At 52.1% G+C, this 23305-nt stretch overlaps 1 protein-coding gene across 1 annotated transcript in view; it reads left to right on the forward strand.

The window, feature by feature from the left end:
- Positions 1-12477, forward strand: part of RNF212 (ring finger protein 212) — a 40718-nt gene extending 28241 nt beyond the window's left edge. The window contains exons 9-11 of the mRNA XM_017865444.1: positions 10410-10482; positions 11729-11895; positions 12226-12477. Of these exons, the coding sequence (XP_017720933.1) occupies positions 10410-10482; positions 11729-11895; positions 12226-12230 (245 nt within the window). The 3' untranslated portion in view covers positions 12231-12477. The remainder of the gene's footprint in view (positions 1-10409; positions 10483-11728; positions 11896-12225) is intronic.
- The last annotated feature ends 10828 nt before the right edge of the window (positions 12478-23305 follow it).

The following is a 23305-nucleotide window of genomic DNA, read 5'->3' on the forward strand; positions in this document are numbered from 1 at the left end:
TTTCAGCCTGTCTGTGTCTTTCAATCCATGATGTGCCTCTGATAGACAACATATGGTTAGATCTTGTTTTTTGATCTGTTACAATCTATACCTTCTGATTTGATTGTTTAGTCCATTGATATTTAATGTAATTATTAATTTTTGTGGTTGGATTTGTGTTTGCTGTCTTGCTGGGTTTTGTTTTATGTATGACAGGATTCTTAGTTTATTGGTATCTCCTTAACTGCCTTTGTTTACAATAAATATTTTTATCGTACCATTTTGCTATAGACTGATTTGAGTTCCCCCAAAATTCGTATGTTGAAGCCCTGACCCCCAATGTCACTATATTTTGAGTTAGAACCTTTAGGAGGTAAAGTTAAATTAGGTCATAAGCATGGAGCCCTAATCCAGTAAGATTCATGTCCTGAAAACAAAAGACACCATTCAGTGGAGAAACAGACACTATTCAGTGGGGACAGACACTACCCAGTGGATAGAGACACTACTCAGTGGGGAGAGACACTACTCAGTGGATAGAGACACTAGTCAGTGGGGAGAGACACTACTCAGTGGGGACAGACACTACTCAGTGGGGAGAGACGCTACTCAGTGGGGAGAGACGCTACTCAGTGGGGAGAGACACTAGTCAGTGGGGAGAGACGCTACTCAGTGGGGAGAGACGCTACTCATTGGGGAGAGACGCTAGTCAGTGGGGAGAGGCGCTACTCAGTGGGGAGAGACACTCTTCAGTGGAGAGAGACGCTACTTAGTGGGGAGAGACGCTACTCAGTGGGGAGAGACGCTATTCAGTGGGGAGAGACACTAGGGAGAGACACTCTTCAGTGGAGAGACACCCTTCAGTGGGGAGAGACACTAGTCAGTGGAGAGAGCCGCTACTCAGTGGGGAGAGACACTTCAGTGGAGAGACACTCTTCAGTGGGGAGAGACATTCTTCAGGGGAGAGACACTCCAGTAGGGAGAGACACTGTTCAGTGGAGAGAGACACTACTCAGCGGGGAGAGACATTAGTCAGTGGAGAGAGACACTACTCGGGAGAGACACTACTCAGTGGGGAGAGACGCTACTCAGTGGGGAGAGACGCTACTCAGTGGAAAGAGACGCTACTCAGTGGAAAGAGACGCTACTCAGTGGGGAGAGACACTAAGTGGGGAGAGACACTCCAGTGGAGAGAGACACTACTCAGTGGGGAGAGACGCTACTCGGTAGAGAGAGACACTAGTCAGTGGGGAGAGACTAGTCAGTGGGGAGAGACTAGTCAGTGGGGAGAGACTAGTCAGTGGAGAGAGATGCTTTTCAGTGGGGAGAGACACTAGTCAGTGGGAAGAGACGCTGTTCAGTGGGAAGAGACGCTGTTCAGTGAGGAGAGACACTAGTCAGTGGGGAGGGAGAGACACTAGTCAGTGGGGAGAGACAGTATTCAGTGGAGAGAGAAACTAGTCAGTAGGGAGAGACGCTACTCAGTGGAGAGAGAAACTAGTCAGTGGGGAGAGATACCAATCAGTGGGGAGAGACACTATTCAGGGGGAGAGACTATTCAGTGGGGAGAGACACTAGTCAGTGGAGAGAGACGCTATTCAGTGGGGGAAAGGACAGTTTTTTCGAGAAATGGTGTTGGGAAAACTGTATATCCACCTCCAGAATAATGAATTTGGACTTCTACCTAACACTATGTACAAAAATTAATTCAAAATGGATCAAGGACCTAAAACTATAAAATATGAAACTCTGAAGAAAGCATAGAGCAAAAGCTTCCCAATGTTGGATTTGGCAGTGATTTCCTGGATATGATACCAAAGCACACGCAACAACAACAAAAAAATTAAACAAATTGACCTCAGAAAATTTTAAATTTTTCCACATCAGAAGATACTGTCAATAGAGTAAAAAGGCAACTTGCAAAATCAGAGAAAATATTTGCAAATCATACGTATCTAATAAGGGATCACAATCCAGAATACATAAAGAACTAAAACTTAACAACAAGCAACCTGATTGAAAAATGGGCAAAGGCCGGGCGCAGTGGCACACACTTGTCATCCCATCACTTTGAGAGATCGAGGCAAGAGGATCGCTTGAGCTCAGGAGTTCGAGACCAGCCTGGACAACATGGTGAAACCACCATCTCTACAAAAAACTTAAAAATTAGTTAGGCATAGTGGCACACACCTGTAGTCCCGGCTACTCGGGAAGCTGAGGTGGGCGGATTGCTTGAGCCTGGAGGGCAAAGGTTGCATAAGTCAAGATTGCGCCACTGCACTCCAGCCTGGGTGAGAGTGAGACTCTGTCTCAGAAAAAAGAAAAGTCGGGGGGTGGGGCGGCAAATGACTTGAATGGGCAAAGTACACAAATGGTCAATAAGCCATGAAAAGATGCTCATCATTCATCATTAGAGAAATGCAAATCAAAACTATAGCAAGAGCTGGGTATGGTGGCTCATGCCTGTAGTCCCAGCTATTCAGGAGGCTGAGGTGGGAGGATTGCTCAAGCCAAGGAGATGGAGTCCAGCCTGGGCAACACAGCAAGACCTCATCTCCAAGAGAAAAAAAAGAAAAACAGCAAGATACTATCTCACACCCATTAGGATGGCTACTATATGTTTTAAAAATCGCACCTGCCGTCCTAGCTACTTAGGACACTGAGGGAGGATTGCTTGAGCTCAGGAGGTCAAGGCTGCAGTGAACTATGACTGTATCACCACACTCCAGCCTGGACGACAGAGGAAGATCCTGTCTCTTAAAACAAAAACAGGCCTGGCACGGACGCCTGTAATCTGAGCACTTTGGGAAGCCGAAGCGGATAGATCACCTGAGGTCAGGAGTTCAAGACCAGCCTGGGCAACATGGTGAAACCTGTTTCTACTAAAAATACCCAAACCAGCCAGGTGTGGTGGCACACACCTGTAGTCCAAGCTACTCGGGAGGCTTGAGAGGCTGAGGTGGAGCTTGAGCCCAGGAGTTCTAGACCAGCCTGAGCAAAAAATTATCCCCTCTACAAAAAATGATCCAGGCTGGTGGGACCTGTGGTCCCAGCTTCTTGGGAGGCTGAGGTGGGAGAATTGCCTGAGCCTGGCAGGTCAAGGCTGCAGTGAGCAGTGATCATACCACGGCACCCCAGCCTGGGTGACAGAGTGAGACCCTGTCTCAAAAAAAATAAAGAGAAACGAGAGAGAAGAATGGACAAAGAAGTAATCACGTAGTTGAAGTCTATGGATGCAGCTGTCCTCAAAGTATTCTCATGAAGATGGTTAAACCTGAAACAAACTTCAGAATTATTTGGTCTGCAGATGTTTTCTTTAAATAAATATTTATTGTAATCATTTTTTAAAACGCAAAATAACAAGTGTTGTTAAGGATGCGGAGGAATTGGAAGCGTGTGCACTGTTGGTGGGAATGTGAAACGGTGTGGCCGCTGTGGAAAACAGGGTGGCCGTTCCTCCAAAAATTAAAAACGCAATTCCCAGATGATCCTGCGTTTCAATTCGGTGCTCAAAAGAATTGAAAGCAGGGTTTCTAACAGATGCTTGTATACCCAAGATCATAGCAGTATTCTTCACAGTGGCTAAAACATGGGAGCCGCCTAAGTGTCACCAGATGAATATGGATAGATAAAATGTGTGTCTCTATGCAATGGACTGTGATTCAGCCTTAAAATGGAAGGGAACTCCAACACACACTACCGTGTGGATGAACGTTGAGGACGTTACGCTAAGTGCATAAGCCAGTCACAGAAAGACAAAAGCTGTGTGAGTCCTCACGTGTGAGGTAGTCAGAATCGTAGAGACGGAAAGGAGGATGGTGGCTGCCAGGGGCTGTAGGATGGAGGAGTGGGAAGCTCTCGTTTAATGGGAACAGAGGTTCAGTTTCACAAAATGAAAACAGTTACAGAGATGGATGGTGTGATGGTTGCACAGCATTAGGAATGTATTTAATACCGGTGAGCTGTACACTGAAAATGGTTAAGGTCGGAAATTGTATCCTAATAAATTTTCAAAAACCAAGAGACACCAGGGAGCTTGCTCACAAACTCTCTGCACAGACACACAAAAGAGGCTGTGTGAAGACAGAGTGAGAAGGCTGCTGTTTGCAAGCCAGGACCCACATCAGCCAGCATCTTGATGGACTTGCCAGTTTCCAGAACTACAAGATATAAATTTCTGTTGTGTAAGCCACCCAGTCTGTGGTATTTTATTATAGAAGCCCAAGCAGACTAATACACATTTTAGTTCTTCTGTTGATACTTTATCTGTGTGCTTTATTATTTGCTTAGTGATTCCTCTAGAGATTACAACATGCATCTTGAACTCATCACAGAATACTTGAGGTGAACACTGACTGAATTCCAGTGGAATGCAACCACATTGCCCCCATATAGCCCCACTTCCTCCCACCTACTTTGTCGTATTTATTTATATACATATGTATGGGATCTATGTGTTATAAATGAACAATATGGTGTTATTTCCTGAATTAAATTTATGTTTCTTGAAGTCCTTTAGATAAAAAAAAATTTTATTACATCATTCACAACATATTAACCATTTCCAGTTTTTTCTTGCAGGGAAGATTGGCTAGAAGTGAATTCTCTTCATTGTTTTTTGGGTTTTTTTCCATATTTGAATGTCTTTGTCTTCATTTTGAAGGATAATTTCACTGAATATACATTTTCTCAGTTGACTTTTTAGCACTTGGTATATATGTCATTCCTCTGTCTTCTGGCTTCCATTATTATTATTATTATTGGGTTTTTTTTTTTGTTTGTTTGTTTTTTTTGAGACTGGGTCTGACTGACACCCAGGCTAGAGTGCAGTGGCTTGACCACACAGCTCACTGAAGCCTGGATCTCCTGGGCTCAATCAATCCTCCCACCTCGGCCTCCTGATTATCTGGGACTATAGGCATGCACCACCACACCTGGCTAATTTTTTTTTTTTTTTCCTGAGACTCTGTTGCCCAAGCTGGAGTACAATGGCGTGATCTCACTGCAACCTCCACCTCTGGGTTCAAGTGATTCTCCTGCCTCAGCCTCCTGAATAGCTGGGATTACAGGTGCCTGCCACCACACCTGGCTAATTTTTGTATTTTAGTAGAGACTGGGTTTCACCATGTTGGCCAGGCTGGTCTCGAACTTCTGACCTCAGGTGATCTGCCCACCTCGGCCTCCCAAAGTGCTGGGATTACAGGCATGAGCCACTGCCACACCTGGCGTAATTTTTCAGTTTTTCGTAGAGACAGGGTTTCGTCATGTTGCCTAAGGCTAGGCATTCCTGATCTCAAGCCATTCACCAGCCTTGGCTTCCCAAAGTGCTGGAATTCCAGGCATGAGCCACCGTACCCAGCCAGTTCCATTATTTCTGAGGAGAAGTCAGCCGTTAATCATATTGTCCTGTAGGTGATGAGCTGCTCTTCTCTTGCTGCTTTAAGTATTTTTCTTTTTGTCTTTCACTTACTCTAGCTTTATAGTAACTTTTGAAATTATGAAGTGTGAGTTTTCCAACCTTGTTCTTTTTTGAGGTGGTTTTGCCTATGTTGAGTTCCTTGCATTTCCATATGAATTTTAGGATCAACTTTCCCATTTCTGCTGACAAAGCAGGTTGAAATCTTGGTAGAGTTTTAATTCACCTCGTACATCAATGTAGGGAGTATTGCCATCTAATACTAACACTGCGTCTTCCAATCCATGAATATTGGACATAGCTTTCCCTTTATTTAGGTCTTTGATTTCTTTCAACGGTATTTTGTAGTTTTCAGTGAAGAAATCTTGCACTTCATTGGTAAAAGTTAATCCTAAGTATTTTGTTGTTTTGGTGCTACTGTAAATAGAATTGTTTTCTAACTTTTATTTTCAGATTTTCATTGCCAGTACACAGAAATACAACTGATTTTTATAGATGGATCTTGTATCCTGCAATCTACTGAGTTCATTTATGAGCTCTGGGGAATGTTTTGTGGATTCTCCAGGGTTTTCTGTATATGGCAAGTCATGTCATCTGCAAGTAGAGGTTGTTTTTCTTTTTCCTTTTCAACCACGGTGCCTTTTATTTATATTTTACTTTTATTTTTATTTTTTCGCTTCCCATCCCACTGCAGGACTTTCATTTATTTTTCTCGCCTAACTGCCCTCTCTAGAACTTTCAATACAGCGTTGAATACAAGTGGCAAGAACAGACATCGTTGTCTTTGTTCTGTTCCTGATCTTAGGAGGAAGCTTTCAGCCTTTCACCATGAAGGATGGTGTTCACCAAGGGTTTCCTGGAGGCGCCTTTTGTAGGGTTGAGAAGTGCCCTTCTAGTCCTTTGTCATGAAGAAGGGTTAAATTTTTCAAGTGCTTTCTCTTTATCTTTTGAGATGATCATTGGGTTTTGTTCTGTTACCGTGATGTGTTCATAGATGTAATTACTTCTATTGATAGAATATATTAATATGGTGTTGATTTCTGTGTGTTGAAGGAACCATGCATTCCTGAGGCGAATCCCAGTTGGTCATGGTGTATGATCTTTCTTACATGCTGCTGGATTTGGTTTGCTGGTATTTTGTTGAGGAATTTTGTGTCTTTATTCATAAGAGATACTGGTCAGCACACTTCTTTCCTTGTAACGTCTCTGTCTGCTTTTGGTGTCAGGACCTCATTCTGTCCTTGTACAATGCGTTAGAAAAGGTTCCGTCCTTGGTTCTTTTTTTTTTAGCGTTTCTGTTTTTGTGCTGGAAGCCCTGTGTGTTGAGTCACTATGATCATATTTTCCTTTAATTATTTGGCTCATTTACAGTAGCCGCTCTGGAGTCCTTAGGAAATGCGATCTGGCCACGCAGCGCGGGCCTCTGCCATCTGCCCTTTTCCCTGAGTGTCGTCACGCTTCTGTTTCTTTGCTTGTCCCATGACTGGGGGCTGCGATCTGGACAACCTGGGTACTGTATTTGAGCAAGTCTGGATTCTTGTATTTCTATCGGAGGTTGTTTGATTGGTTTTTGTTTGCTTGGGTATTTCACCGGGACCTGGAGAACCTGTGTCCGTGGCAGCCGCAGATCTGTCCGCTTGTGGTTTCTGCTCTTCTTGTTGAGCCAGGCTGTCCCGGGGTGTCCGCCTGTCTCTACAGCTCAGCGGTGGGCTGCTGCTCCATCTGTGGTTGTGCTCCAACACCACACATCCCGGAGGCTCCCCACGGCCAACGATACACGCATATGGGGAGCCGACGTCCAGTCGGTTCCCGGTCCCCTGTGGCATCACTTCTGTGGGTGCGCTGGATCCCCTGCACATGCCCGTGCTGCTTCTGTCGGCCAGGGTTCCGGGGAAGCCGGCTCCATCTGGCTGTCTTGTTCTCAGCATCTCCCCGTTATTTTTCTGACTGGTCCCTGCTCTCCTGACCCCTCCCCAGCCAGGGCTGTGGGCCTCTCCAGGTCCTGCAGATGGACCCCCCGTGGCTGATGAAAGTGTTCCCCTCCCACCTTGAGCCCACCCCCTCTGGAAGCAAAGCTGCTGGTCCTCAGACACCTACCCTGGTGCAGCTGTGCTGTTACTGGGTAGAGTGGGGTAGCGGGAGGTGGAGCAGCTGCTTATATACTGCTGGATTTGGTTTGCGGTATTTTGTTGAGGAATTTTGTGTCTGTATTCACCCTCAGGCCGGGAAGCCACATCCCGCTCCTCCCAAAGCTGCAGCGGGATTTCAGGAGCCAGTGTGTTCTGATTTCAGGAGTAAGTGTGTTCTGATTTCAGGAGTCAGTGTGTTCTGATTTCAGGATCAGTGTGTTCTGATTTCAGGAGCCAGTGTGTTCTGATTTGTTGTCTGCCTCAAGTTGATTTTCAGAGACCTGAACCGTTGTTTCTACCCTTTTGTCCAGTTTCGTACTTGGCTTCGAAGAGATAATTCCCTGATTTCTACTTAACTGTAGCCAGCGGTCCTCCTCAAGAAGCACTCACTAAATGAGTTGGTGAATGGCAGGTCCCGGACCCTCTCATGTCAGAGTGGCAGGCGGGCAGTCTGTCCATTGTCTGCCCTGCAGACTCACTGAGCAGTGCGTCGGGCTGTCTGAGCTGTCGGCAGGGGCGCAGGGCGCTCGCTCTGCAGTATGTGGTCCCCTCCGGAACACAACACAGTGGATCTGGCACCACAGGGAAACAGGCTGTTGGGCATCCAGATGGTGAAATTTACCCTCTTCAAATGTCAGCATGTTTTCGTTAAATTTTTCAAATGGACATCTTTGTGAAACACGTTAAACAGCATTACTCCCCTGAACAGAGACCGCTGCGCTGGAAGGTGTCTTAGGAATGGGTTATCCCTCTGGTCACCTGCTTCTTAGTGAGGCTGAAACACGGGGCCCCCTTGGCACCCTGAGGAGCTCCTCCCCCGTCAGGGCTGCTGTGCTGTTGAGAGCTGGCCTGGCTCCGGGTGGCTTTCGGGCCTTCCTCTAGCACTCCCTGGCAACCCCTTTCTCCAAGTCACTGCTCTTCAGGATGATTCCTGGTGTAACTTGATTCCCAGCAGAACCTAAAGGACTCCTTAGGATTCCCTGAGCCCTGTGGGACACGCAGGGGGCTGAGCAGCAGGGGTCTTTTGGGTCCGAGATCCCATGGCCCACACTTGGCTGTCTGAGCACTGCTTGCCAGACCCTGGGTGAGTTGTTGGCCTCTTGGGTCCTCAGTCTCTTCATCTCTGTTGATAATAGTTATCTCGAAAAATTTCCATTGAGTAAATAGGAAACAATTTCTTTCTTTTTTTTTTTTTTTCTGAGACAGAATTTCACTCTTGTTGCCCAGGCGGGAGTGCAATGGCGTGATCTCAGCTTACTGCACCCTAACCTCAGCCTCCCAGGTTCAAGTGATTCTCCTGCCTTGGCCTCCCTAGTAGCTGGGATTACAGACATGCACCACCACACCCAGCTAATTTTGTATTTTTAGTAGAGACAGGGTTTCTCCACTGTTGGTCAGGCTGGTATTGAACTCCTGACGTCAGGTGATCCGCCCGCCTCAACCTCCCAAAGTGCTGGGATTACAGGCATGAGCCACCGCGCCCAGCCAACAATTTCAACTAACCATATAGTATTGAGCATAAGTTACTTAACAAAAGATGCCTGCCATCGTTATTATTTGTGGTTCTGTGTGTTCAATGTACAGGGTTTTGAATCAGGTGGTGTGAGGCCGAAGGATGAGGAGGCAACGGCTGTGAGGAAAGGAGTTTCCACTCATAGTTCCCCAGAGACCCCCAGGGTGGGAGTGAGGGGAGACCTAGCAGCTTGGTTGTGGTTCTCATGGGAGGATCAGGCAGGGTGAGCGGAACAGGCCACCCAGGCTTGGGGTTGGCTCTGAACATGGGCTCTGGATTTGTTGGCTTTCATATCAGAAGTGTGCTCACCATGGCCTCCTGCCTCTAGGAACTGGCTGTCCCTAGGAGGGCAGTCTGCAGGGTCCACAAGCCTCCAGATGCCAAACCATGATAAAAGACAGAAGTGAAGGCAGCACTCACACAGCCTAGTAGGACAGCTTTCCTTCTTGCTCTTAGCTGTTCTTTGGAGCCTTCTCAGGGTCACCTGCAGACTCAGGAGTTATGATACCTCCTGCAGGCAGCATCCTCACAAGGTCCGCACAGCCCCAGGGCAAAGACAAGACCCCCATTGCGGGTACGGAGACTGCCTTGTGCCCCACAGGTCTGCGACCCCCCCGACATGCTGCAGCAGGCAGGCACTGGGCAGTCACCAGTCACTGTGCTGGGGAAGCCTAATGCTCGGGCTCCCTCACAGGTGGCTTTTCCCAGCCTGGGGTCCACGAGCAGGTGCTGCTTGAGAACTCAGTTATCACATCTCCCCTTTCATGTTACAAGGCGCCTGGAGAAAGCAAACACGGGTGGGGTGCTGAAAGAACTTCTGGACGTGCTTTTGCCCTTCCGGCAGTTCTCGGGAGCAGGAGCCAAGGCTCGGGAGAGGCAGGGGAGGAAGCTTGTGCTCCAGATGCTCATTGAGCACCTGTGTATGCCAGGCACAGTCTGCATGCCCACGGCTGCCCCCGTGACGGGCAGGCCCCCTCGCAGAGCCCACGGGCCGAGGGCCTCTGAGTGAGGCTGAAGCTCAGCTGGGACTGGCCAGTTCATTTCCAGGTCTCGCTTTCCAGCTGCTGATGATTCAGAATATGGCTTACATATTCTCTAAGCTGCAGAAGTGCATAAAGGTAGAAAGATTAAAATGTAGGATATTTACGCCCTCATGTGGAAGACCCAGGGCTGCTCAGGATGTGCTGGCACCAGGGCTGCGTGTGACCGAAGAGGAACCCGCGCGCCTGTGTGGCTCTGCCTGCCTCTGCCCTCGTGGCAGAGAGGCAGTGACAGCTACCAAGAAGCGCAGTAGGCTGGCCTGGTCGTCGTCCTCAAAGCACTGTGATGTGTTACCGCGAACGACTCGTGTTTTATTCTTGTTCTACCACAGGCAGTGTCTCCTCCCGGGCCCCTGAGCATCCTGGCCTGACGCCGAGTCAGAGGAGCGTGGGAAAGCCTCTCAGGTAGTGTCCCCTGCAAGCACCTTCACAGCATTTTAAAGGAAATTGTCAGCAAAATAAAACTGCTCATCATCTCACCCACAGAATTACTGCTAAAAGTTTAATATGTTGCTTTTCATCCCTTTTTTTACATGCTTTGAGCGAGGTTTTATTGCATATGCCACTTTAGAGTTTGCTTTTTTTTTTAAGCCAGAGTTTCACTCTTTGTTGCCCAGACTGGAGTGTAATGGCACGATCTTGGCTCACCGCAACCTCCACCTCCCGGGTTCAAGTGATTCTCCTGCCTCAGCCTCCCGAGTAGCTGGGATTACAGGCATGCGCCACCAAGCCCGGCTAATTTTGTATTTTTAGTGGAGATGGGGTTTCTCCATGTTGGTCAGGCTGGTCTCGAACTCCCGACCTCAGGTGATCTGCCCACCTCGGCCTCCCGAAATGCTGGGATTACAGGCATGAGCCACCGTGCCCAGCCAGGAGTTTGCTTTTTTGAAGCTAAGATATAACGTAGGCATTTGCCCTGTTGCTAAAATCTTCAAAAGAACCACGTGATGACTGCGTGCTATTTTACCACAAGAATAGGCCGTGGGTCAGCAGGCGTCTTCTGTAAAGGTCAGGTAGTAAATATGTTTGACTTTTTGGGCAGCTGCTCAGCTCTGCCTCTGTATTGAGAAGGCTGGGGCAGACAGTGTGTAAATTAATGGGTGTGGCTGGGTTCCAGTAAAACTTTATTTACAAAAGCAGGTGGCAGGCTGGACTCGGCCCCAGCCCCAGAACAGACCACAGTTCACCTCCCCATGCTCTTCTTCTCAGACCTCTGGGTGGCCTCCCACTCTGTCTGCTGCATATTTAAGTACACACCGATGTCTCTGTCAACTGAACTCAAGTGTTCAAAGGTCCGGTGCTCTCTCTAAAAGGCAGACCCTCCCATGTCAGCCCCCCAGAGTCCCTGAATGGCTTTTGATGCCTGTGGTCCAGTCCACCCCTGGCTGCCTGCAGGCCTCAGTGTTCTCTCACGCCCCCACCTCCCATCCCCACTGGCCTGGGCTGTTGACCCTCCTGGGTGCCCACGGGCCCTGCAGCGTCTGTCCACGTCTTCTGCTGACTACCTGGCGGGGTGTGCGTGCTGGTCCGAGGTACTCAGAGATGCTTGTGAATCCAGGCCTTTAAAACCACAAAACCGTCAGTGCTCTAACTGTCATGTCACCAGAGATGCTTGGAGCATTAATAATTGTGTGTTTCTTGAATTTATTAGGATTCCGCCTCTGCAACTCCCCCACAAGGGACCACCGCTAACGCCAACACCACAGTTACCAGGGAGAGCAGGAAGAGGGGACTCTCCAAGCTTCGGGAGCTCCCCGGCCGGGCCGCCCCCCAGGCCGCCCATCAGCATCGCCAGCCTGCTGCAGAGACAGTGTTTAGGCAAGTACTCAGCCAGCCTCAGAAGGAAAACGCTCTTGGGAAAGTGCATATGTAAAGAAGCTCTTGAAGCATGCGCCAAGGACAGACACGGAGCTCTAAACGTTCCTAAGAGTTGTGTTTCTGAGCTTTGCCTTAGTCGTTAGAAACGCAGCAATGTTCACTTTTATATTCATTGTGAATTTCCAAAATTACAACTTAAAACATATTGATAATAATCTGAAAATACTAAGATGACATCTGAATTTTTAAAAGTACACATTTTAGTGAATAAACTCTTCTCCCCACCTTATTTTTTGTGTGTAACATGTGCACCCTCATTTTCCTCAACAGTGTGAAGTTTTGAAGTCATTTCAAAGACAAAGTTGATGTGTTTTTATTGCGACTCTCGATGCTTCCTGCGGGACCTGCTCACCTTGGGGCAGTGACATGTGAAAGATGAACACCCAGCCACCCGCGCTGCCCCTTCCAGTCCTCCAGCCTTCTGCCCACTAGCATGTGTACATTAGACAGCCAATGCGACTACACTTTCTCACTTGATGAAATAAGTAACGCAGTCGAATAAAGTATTTTTCTGATTATCAAGGGTAGCGTATATGTGATACGTTTGAAACTTCACTCTTAACAACTTGAAACTTCCTTAAAATGTTGATGCTGGAGGCAAAATGAACACCTGCCTGTTGATTTACTGTGAGAAGGTTCTGGCTGCAGCTCCTGGGGGAGACAGGACTGCTGTGGGGTGCGCACGCCGCGTGCGTCCGCTCAGCCGCATCCTGTGTTAGGTGATGACCACGCGTTCTGTTCACACAGTACTCACAGCTGGCCTGTGATGCCGGCTTCAGTGGATGATTCTCTGTCAGGTCCGGAGATGAATTCCAGGCCTGAGCTCACCCTGCAGGTGCGGCCTGTGTGCGTGGAGCCTCCTCCTCCGTCAGGAGGGTGGGGTCTCCTGCAGGGGACACCCCTGTGCACGGGGCTCCCAGAGAGGCTCAGACCCCACGTCTCTCCCGCCAGCTGGGACCACACAGGGTTGGAAAAGAGGCTTATGGGGTTAGTTCTAATATTTTAGTTTGCATTTACCTAAAAAGTGTCAGCTTTATCTCACTCAAGTTAACCGAGTTAACAGCAGCCAAGCACCACGTGAGGCAGGAGAATCCTCACCTTCACTGCAGGTGGAGCTGAGGCACTGCCAGGCTGCACACAGAGACTTTATTTCAGGTGAGGCGTCCCAGGCGCCTGCTCTAGGCCCTCCAGATGCCAGAATGCCTGGGCCACTGGACAGAGGGTGCCCACGTCCTTCTGGAAGTCATGGCATTCATGGCTGTCCCCTCTGGGGGCTGACTGTCCCCTCTGTGACTTGACTGTCCCCTCCGGGAGCTGACTGTCCTCTCTAGGAGCTGACTGTCCCCTCCAGGAACTGACTGTCCCCTCCGGGAGCTGGCTGACCCCTCTGCCGGGAGCTGACTGTCCCCTCTGGGAGCTGACTGTCCCCTCCGGGAGCTGACTCTTCTGGGAGCTGACTGTCCCCTCCGGGAGCTTACTGTGCTCCAAAAACTCATGCTAAAATCAGATATGCAGAAATCCTTTGGAAATGTGCATGTTCTAAGTCGGTTTTATTCCCAGAAATTGCAAAACGTAAAATCATGAAGCGAATGATGGCGCTGATGTTTCCTTCCCTGTGTGTGCTGTGTGCTATGTGCATGAGGGCTTCACACGTCCAGCTGCAGGCTACATGAGAAACACAAGCGCAAGGAATCGCTTCTCTTCCTGCAGCTGCCGTTCTCACGGTTTACCTTGCAAGGCTCCGCTCAGTCTGCAGCGGCCGCCTTGGTTCTGGCAGGTGGACTTGCTGGAGCTGATCCTGCAAAGGAACGTGGCCGGGGCCGTCCTCATGCCTGCGGTGTTCCTTAAGGGACTTCTTTGAAAACTTTGCCAAGAAATATTCCCCCGGGGCTGCAGTGCTGCCTCAGCCTCTCTCCAGGCAGCGCCAGGCCCTTCTGTCTGGGGGCTGATGACTCGTCTCTGATTTTAAAATCTTAGTTTCTTCCATCACTTCACCTTTCTAGACATAAACTTGAGGCCACACTTACAGAATTTCCTGTTCTTTATTGTTGTTGTTTTTCACAGTTGAGCCTGCTTTTGGCCAGGGTCCACTCCGCAGCACCTGGTTCTGTACAGACGTTTGCCAGGGGCAGCCCTTGTGCCTTGATTTGCCACTGGCCCACGTCGGCACACCTTTCTTCCCTTTCCAGTGGTTGTCACTGGAAAAGGCACAATTTAGTAAAACATCCAGACAGTCGCACAAGCCTACTCCGTGGATGGGGGCGACAGACAGTACTGTCAAGGCGGAACTGCCGTCTATCCTCACGCAGTGTGTGAAAGCCCACGTTCAGCCCAGGAACAGTAGCACAGGGCCTGAGGGATGATGTGTGAAGGCACCAGCTGTGTGAAACAAGACTGTGAAAGCCCAGGGCGAGCCATGGGGTCGTGATGGAGCAGCAGAGGCTGGCAGGGGGGCAGGAACACGGAGGGGCAGTGCCGTCAGCTCTTCATGCGTCCTGGGCTAGAAGTGGGCAGCACCTTTTCTGCGGGCTCCGCCACACCCACGTGTGGGTGTACAGCAGCCAAGCCTTTCCCCCACCCCCCACCGCCCTCAGTGAGTTGTCCTGCCCAGTGGTGTCTCGTGGGCTGGGCTGCAGGCAGTAGGGGGGCTGCGTCCACCACTCATGGTGCAGCTGTGATTCAGGGCCAAGACTTAACCTTGGGCTGAGTCCCCCACTGCTGTGCAGCCTCACACATCATCCCTCAGGCCCCGCGCTGCTGCAAGGACAGGTGGGAGTTCTGCCTCGGCAGTACTATCCATCAGGTCTATCCACAGAATAGCTTTGTGCCACTGTCCGGATGTTTTACTAAATTTTTTCTTTTTTGGTGAAAAAAGATGGTTCCCTGCTGTATTAGTCTGTTCTCACACTGCTATTATATTAAAGACATACCCAACCGAGACAGGATAGTTTATAAAGGAAAAGGGTCGAATGGACTCACAGCCCCACATGGCTGGGGAGGCCTCACAGTCATGGCAGAAGGTGAAGAAGGAGCAAAGGCACATCTTACATGGCGGCAGGCACAGAGTGTGTGCAGGGAACTGCTCCTATAAAATCATCAGATCTCACGAGACTTATTCACTCTCATGAGATCATGAGACCAGCATGGGAAAGACCCACCCACATGATTCAGTTACCTCCCACGGGGTCCCTCCCACAACGTGGGAATTATGGGAGCCACAGTTCGAGATGAGATTGGGTGGGGACACAACCAAACCACATCACCTGCCCATCTGAGCACCACGTCCATCTCATCAACCAGCACAGCAAGGCCCTCGCAGTGACGGCATAGGGAGGCAGTTGCCAACAAGAGCATGTGGTTCGAGCTCTCTATGTGTTACGGGAAGTCCAAAAGTGCCAGGGGAGTGGACACATTTCTTGTTGTGATTTTTATTTTCTTGCTAAGCTTCTGAGTTTTGAGGGAAAAAAAATTGAAACTAAAACAAATGTTTATAGAAAGATGTCACTAATGCTGGGTGGGATTTGGAGGAAATGCTGGAGAAGGAACTCAGCCAGGAAGAAGGAAGCCGTTCACTGTATGAATTACTGCAGACGGACTCCATGAGTTCACGCAGCATTCTTCGGGAAAATAATGTGATGTTTGCTTGACCACACTTAGTTTCTCATTTGCTCAACTTGACCACACTTAGTTTGTCATTAATAATGCTGTTGTCTGCAAATTAAGTGAAAAATGGTCATTTTGCTGGCAGCGTGAGAATGTTTAGTTTCATAGCTAGTTCCTAAGAAACAGAGGCAGAATACTTCCGGGTTAACAGTGGCCTCAGCCACGTTTCCATCCGTTCCCATCCGAGCGACGCGCGGCCTCTGCGGCAGTGCTGGCCGGCACCACTAGAGGGCACTAGACCAAGGGAGCCTGAGCAGCGCCGGCGCCTGGCTGGGTTTGTTCCCCAGGAAAGCGTCTGGGTAGTGCCGCCCGCCGAGTGTAAAAGCCTTGAGCACCTCAGCAAAGCAACGACCTGGGCTGATGAGGCAGGATTCGGAGGCTCCATTTGCTGTGCGTGAAGGCAGTGCCCAGCAGGCACAACCAGCGCTTTTGCTGTGCCATCCGGACAGCTGCCCGGCTTGTCTACGGCCAGGGAAGCAGCGGGGCATCCTCAGGCTGCTCTGTGTGGGGTGCTGTCTGTGAAACAGCAGCAGCAAACCCAGCAGCCGAGGTTAGGCACTCAGCATTCGAGGAAAGAACGTAGAAGCGCAGGCCGTGGCCCTCAGAAACTGCCATATGTAGGCCGGGCACGGTGGCTCACGCCTGTAATCCCAGCACTTTGGGAGGCCGAGGCGGGCGGATCACGAGGTCAGGAGATCGAGACCATCCTGGCTAACATGGTGAAACTCCGTCTCTACTAAAATACAAAAAACTAGCCGGGCGAGGTGGCGGGCGCCTGTAGTCCCAGCTGCTCGGGAGGCTGAGGCAGGAGAATGGCGGGAACCCGGGAGGCAGAGCTTGCAGTGAGCTGAGATCCGGCCACTGCACTCCAGCCTGGGCGACAAAGCGAGACTCTGTCTCAAAAAAAAAAAAAAAAAAAAAAAAAAACCCTGCCGTATTTAGAGATCACACGTAGCCACAGGGTAAGTCTTCAGACTGGATTCTTGCTTTTACAAGTAGTGCAGACCCCACAGTGGTCCTTCAGAAGGAAATGCACAGCATGTACATAAAACGATGAGACCAACTATGAACTTCTCAGGGCGGCTTCACAGCCTGGGCTGTGTCTTACAATGCATTCTATTCAAATGTGCCCAGTGATGTGATTTGCACCTTCTTCTACCTAATCCATTGATGTGTAATCAGCATTTTACTCCAGTAGGTACTAAATCAATATTTGACTATTTCTCCACCATCATGGCTCCCGATTCCTCATGGCCCCAACTGTGGCAGACAACTGGAGATGGAGTGGCTGAGGGGCGTCCCCAGGCCTCTCCCCAGATGCTGGGCCCAGCTTCCACCTTTGTAGGCTCCCCCACTCATAGCACCTTCTAGACCTGTTTCTGGTCTTTCAGAATTCCTGTTTTGTTGGACTGAAGTCCTCTGTTTTGATTTTAATAAAAATGGGGTCACACTTAGCCTGACCAACATGGCAAAACCCCGTCTCTACTGAAAATACAAAATTTAGCCAGGCGTGGGTGGCACACACCTGGAATCCCAGCTACTTGAGAGGCTGAGGTGGGAGAATCACTTGAACCTGAGAGACGGAGGTTGCAGTGAGCCAAGATTGCACCACTGCACTCCAGCCTGGGTAACAGAGTGAGACTCTGTCTCAAAAAAAAAAAAAAAAAAATTGGAGTCACACTTGAGGTTGTTCCATGGACTGGCCCCTTTGTTTAGTGTGAGCTCTTGTAGCTCAATCACAGAAGTGAACCACGACCGCATGTTCCGCTCTGAGAGGCACCATGGCTTCCCCTCTTCCCTGTCACAGACAGCGCAGCTGTGAGCACCACTTCATTGTCCTCAGCAACGAGCCAAGCCCAGGGGTCTTCCTGGGCTGCATCTCCTGCTGGGCACCAGGCTCCTCCACCCCTTTGGCACTCGCCAGCCAAGCTGCAAGGGACACACTGAGGAGCAGACAGGCAGGGCTTCCATGTCGGTGCCATGCCCAGCACCCTGATGGAACATGTGACTGAGGACATGGGCGCAGTGGGAGGCAGGGGGCTGAGACCCTGAGCAAGTCATGAGCAGGCAGCACCCTAAAGACCCTGTCCCAGGACAGCCAGGAGGTGAGCAAGGCTGAGGGAGGGGAACAAAAGGCTGGCCTCAGTTCTGGGGACTGGGTAAGACCCAGGCAGCCTGTGGTGAGGGGGTGCTGGGGCTGGAGGGGTGGGGAGAGGTTGGGAGGTCTGGAGGGGCAAGGGTGACTAGGGTTCCAACACTTCCCCTGATGAGTTCTGATAGCCCTGATAGAACAGGGCTGGGGAGCAGGGCTCAGAGCTGCCACATAGGAGGGCGTCAGTGAGGAGATGGATTTGAGCATCGCCTGCCTGAGTGGTGGGACAGAGAGCCAGGATCTGTGGCCACAGGGGAGGCCAGGGCCCCAGGACCCTGGGCAGGAGCTGCTGGCTGCACTCGGGGGCCATGCTGGAGAGGAGGGCAGGACACCTGAGGGAAGCTGAGTGACAGGGTTTGGCTGTGTCCCCACACAAATCTCACCTCGAATTGTACTCCCCATAGTCCCCACGCATCAAGGGCGGGATCAGATGGAGGTGACTGGATCATGGGAGTGGCTTCCCCGTGCTGTTCTTGCGGTACTGAGTGAGTCTCATGAGATCTGATGGTTTTATCAGCGTCTGGCACTTCCCCTGCTCGCACTCAGTCCGTCCTGCCGCCCTGTGAAGAAGGTGCCTGCTTCTCCTTTGCCTTCCACCGTGATTGTAAGTTTCCTGAGGCCTCCTCAGCCATGCTCAACTGTGAGTCAATTAAACCTCTTTCTTGTATAAATTACCCAGTCTGGGGCATGGACTAATAACGCAGAGGAAGGGCGTGAGTGATTCCCCGGCCCAGTCAAGATGGGGGAAGGGCGGCAGGTGAGAGGCTGAGGGGCAGAGCTGGAGCTGGGTTGGGGGCAAGTCAGGGACAGGCACAGAAGGGGACAGTAGCCAGTGCCACTGGGCTGGGTCATCTGGGGGTCTCTCCTGCAGCCCAAGAGACTAGCATGTGGAGAGCCATGGTCAGGCTTGGTTGAGAAAGTCACTCACTACAAAGCAGAAGCAGCCACATGTGGCTGGAGTGGCCAGTGTAGGGCCCCCGCCCGGGAGAATGAGTATCCGGTCACATCCGAACCTCTGCCCCATACTGCAGCCTCCCGCAGGGACCCTCCAGGAGACCCCTGTGTGGGCGCCTCCCACCGGATAGGCGGAGAGGCACAAGGTTCCTCATGCCCTGTGCTGGGGGCTGCCCATCAGTCTAACTGTGCTGCGGTCGCCTGATACAGGTGCGTGCTCCGAAGGCACAGGAGCTCCTGCAGCAGACCGGGCGTCTGTCCGGAGCACTCTGGGTGTGCTTCCATTTCCAATAGGAGCGAGTTCGTATTCAGGCCCCTTGGGCCGGCATGAAGCCCCAGGGTAACAGATGCTCCCCACGGACACTGGGTCCCCACCCTCGGGGTGGCCTTCCCTTTCCTCGCCCGAAAGGTTTTCATCACCACCACCCTTTCCCACCTTCTTCACCTAAATCATCACCAAAGCTTGCTGGGTACTTCTTGGAAAGAGATCAGCCTCCCTGAGTGAGCGTCTCACTCTGCATCGGATCGGGTGACTTTCCCCAGGCCGAGTGCCCACTCCACACTGTGGCGGCCGGCTGGGCCTGGCCTTCCTTGGCAGCCACCTTGAGGAGTGCAACTGGCTGGCATCTGGCAGAAGTCTCATTCTTAGCTTTAAAATCTCCATGGATGAATAGTGTAAAGCAAGGTATTGGTTTACAGTCGCTAGATGTGTTTATCAAAAGTGAAAGAATTTCCAGCTAGCACTATTTCCCCAACTGCAGCACAGTAAACACCTGCAGGCTACCGAGAGGAGGGTGACGATTTGACCTTCGGGAAGTTGGTGCTGCCAGGACACAGCATCTTCAGTAGGGCTGCCCTGCCCTGGGCCTAGAGTTGGGAACCCAGGAGCAGATGAGGTGGCCTTGGGGGAGACGGGGGTGGCAGCAAACAGGCTGCCTGGAGGGAGTGGGGAGCCCTGGCCTTCCACCGCCAGCCCCAGCAGACCGATTTTTATTGAAAGAACGATCCAGGAAGCCCCCAGAACTGACAGGAAGGCCAGGGAGAAGCCAGGCTCAGGAAGTCGGCAGGCTGGAAGGAGATGGCTCCGGCCACACCTGCGGACCTGTCACGGTGGACACCCCTGCAGTCTGGGCTCCGCCTGGATGCGCACCGCCTCCGAGACACCCAAATCCCCGCACCCGGGCCCGAGTCGCCTCAGCGGTTCCCGCGCCTCCGCATGTACCTCCAGGCAGGTGTGCCCACCCACTGCCAGGCGGGAGGAGCCGCGTGCACCTCGCCAGCTTCCGGATGCCACCTTGACGCTGACCTGAGCTGGACCCCCAAATCAAGGGGCGTTGGGGCCAGGCAGCCTGAAGGTGCAGAGCCCCCTCCCCAGGCACGAGGTTGGTTGCCCACAAGCCTCTGCTGCCGCTCTGGAGAGGATGAAAATGCGTTCAAACCCAAGCAACTATAAACACGAAGAAAGGTTTTAAACACGTTTTCTTTTCAGACTAAGAGGAAATTCCTAAAATTCTTCGGTGGTAAACCCAAGACTGCACACCGAATTCACATTGGAGCGGGGCTAGGGAGGCACGAGGAAGGCTCGGGAAGGCTCGGGAAGGCTCGGGAAGGGCTCGGGAAGGCTCGGGGACGGTTCAGGGCGGGCTGGGGAAAGGCTCGGGAAGGGCTGGGAAAGGACTCGGAGGGCTCGGGAAGGGCTCGGGGAGGGCTGGGGAGGGCTCGGGAAGGGGTCGGGGAGGACTTTGGGAGGGCTCGGGGAGGACTCGGGGGCTGCTGGGGAAGGGCTCAGAGGCGGAGGACACCGGGCACTGAGCCTCGCGGAGGCGGCGGATTTCCTGAGAGCCTCTCTCGAGAGGCAGCTCGGCGGGCGCCCCCTCCGCCAGACTCCGAACTCCAGGTCTCACCAATGTCTTCTCTGAAGCCCTGGAGAGGCTCCCATGTCCCCGCAGAAGGATGACCAGTATTGCAGACACAGAGCACGGAAGAGGGCCCAGCCAGCTCCAGGACCCGCCCTGGTCAGGGTGTTGTGCCTGTTCATACCGGGTCTGCTCAGGGCCCCCTCCACCCACACCCCCATCAATAGTGCCTTTTGTGACTTTCAGCTGGGAAGGAATTCCACACTTAAAGAAAAGCTAACGGTATTAGCGTTGATGCCAGAACCTGGCTGTCCTGACACGGATTCCCCTGCTGTTGACAGCTTGTCTGTTTGCTTTGTCGTGCGGGCTGCACACACCTACAGTCGTGTGCGGGACTCCGGTCGTTCCTGGGATTGGCCCTGCTCTTCGCCTGCCACGGACGCGTGGCCACCTTGGCCGTGATGCCAGGACGGGGCAGGTACCTGCTGCAGAGACGGACGTTCCCATCCTGACTTTCTCCTGGCCTCAAGCGACTGGGGCTGCTGGGCAGCGTCCTTCCTGGCCACACCAGGCAGAGAGCAGTACAGAGCCAGGACCCCAGGAGCTGGAACCTGCAGTTTCCACCCGTGTGGGGAAGGGAGGCCATTGCCATTATCACCAGGGTCTCGCACAGACACCAGGCTGAGGATGACCAGAGCCACTGGAAATCAGACAAAGCCTGGAATCTTGGGGGAAACAGAGACCACCCCTGGCCTACATTGTGGGGAGGGGCTCAGGGCTCAGATGCCTCTCAGGGCCACTGTTCCTCGGGCCAGGCTCATTCAGACACGTGGCTGGGTCTGACCAACAGTCTCAGGCGATGGGCAGGGGTCTGAGGCTGGGAACAGACACTCAGTCCCTCTCCGAGTCTGGCAGGAGGGCAGCTCCGGAGCTGGCCTGGGCCAGTGGCCACCCCCAGGCAGGACCAAGTGATTCCAGAGGCAGCAACAGGTTTTCTCCAAAGCTGCCTGTGAGATAGGACCGGGGCTGCAGGGTTCATTCCTCAGTTTTGCAAATGTAGTAGACTTAAATCATCACCATATTTACTTGGAAAACTGCTTTCACAAGAGCTCATGTGACCGCAGAAACAGAAAAACACTCATGGCAGTGAGGTTGCTTTGGCGAATACCCACCAGGTGGCCCCACCAGGGCTCACAGCGCAGGAGTTGCCTTAAACAGGGCAGAGGACACCCCAGTGCCATTCCCAGTCGTCCAGGCAGCAGAAAGCAACGCAGGACCTGGCTCTGTCCTCACAGAATGTGTGGGCTGGGAAGGCCTCACATACTGGCAAGGGGCTGGGGCTCCCCAGGACCTTCAGAGCACCAGGCACCTACCCTGACAGCTGGGAGGGCAGGACTTACGGGACCTTCATCTGCTCCAGACCCTCAGAGCTGCGTTTTCCCCAAGGGAAGGGAAACGTGGCTGCAGGAACTCAGGAGGGCTGGAAAGAATGTGGTTCTTGGACTTACAGACCTTCAGAAACCTCAGGAATCCACTCTTAGGAAATGTCTTTTCTGACCTCATAGAAACACTGAGAAATGGGACCTTAAGCCCCATGGAGCCCAGGGCTATCTGTGATTCAGGCACTGGAGGGCTCAGACCTGCATCTAGGGTGGGCTGGCGGGCTTGGCGCCAGAACACCAGGATGAGAACGGCCAGGCTCAGCCCAGCTGAGAGCCTCCTGGGACCACGTGGTGGCTGGTTCAATCCACATGAGCCCTGGAGAGCAGGGTTTGAGAGGGTTCCTCAAACCAAGCAGGAGAGCAAAGGGAGTACTGCGGAGCCAGGGCCAGCAGGCTGGGTTCAGAGCAGCCCTGCTCCCGGCCACCCCATTCCGGCTGCCTCTCCTGCCCCCAGGTCCCTGCCCCCTCCTCTGCCATCCCGGCCTGGCCGCAGCTCACCCCAGGCCCGTCCGGGATGGAAGGGGAGGCCCTGGGCTGGGGCGGGGGGCGTCCGTGAGTCAGCAAGTGACCAAGCAGGGGTTGCGTCACCTCGATGACTCGCACGCCTCCCTGCGGAGGGTCCCGTGGCTGACTCAGGAAGGGGATGAGTGATGGGTGTGAGTCATCACTCTCGGAGCCAGTGGTCACTGGAGGCGTCCAAACACAGACTCTCAGTGTTGGAGTTGGCAGGAGCTGTGGGGATGGACACGATCGGTCTGTGCCTGCAGTCAGGGAAACCGAGGCCCTGCTCCCCACGCAGCCTGCACACTGCACACAGGGAGCCTGCCTCTCCTGGACAAGGTCCTCCACAGCTCCCTTTGCCCTCAGTGTGTGGACCCTTCGGGGTGTGGCCCAGTCCCTCCTAACCCCTTGGGGCAACCCCAGCCACAAAGCACGACACGTGGCCACCTCAGGCAGCCTGGGAAATGTGTCTGTACATCACTGCTCTGTGCCAGTGAACACGTGTGTGTGCATGCATGTTTGTGTGCAGATTGCATGCATGTGTGTGTGCATGTAGGTGTGTACGTGTGTATGTGTGCATGTAGGTGTATGTAGGTGTGTGTAGATGTAGGTGTATGTGTATGTGTGTGCATGCATGTATATGGAGTGTGCATGTGGGTATGTGTATATGTGTGCCTGTGTGTGCATGTAGGGGTGGGTGGGTGTGTGTCGGTGTGCAGGGGTGGGTGTGGGGGTGTGCGGGGTGTGTATGGGTGTGCGGGGTGGGTGCGTGTGTGGGTGTG

This window comes from Rhinopithecus bieti, unplaced genomic scaffold, assembly GCF_001698545.2.
Source record: "Rhinopithecus bieti isolate Rb0 unplaced genomic scaffold, ASM169854v2 scaffold_79532, whole genome shotgun sequence".
Taxonomy (NCBI): domain Eukaryota; kingdom Metazoa; phylum Chordata; class Mammalia; order Primates; family Cercopithecidae; genus Rhinopithecus; species Rhinopithecus bieti.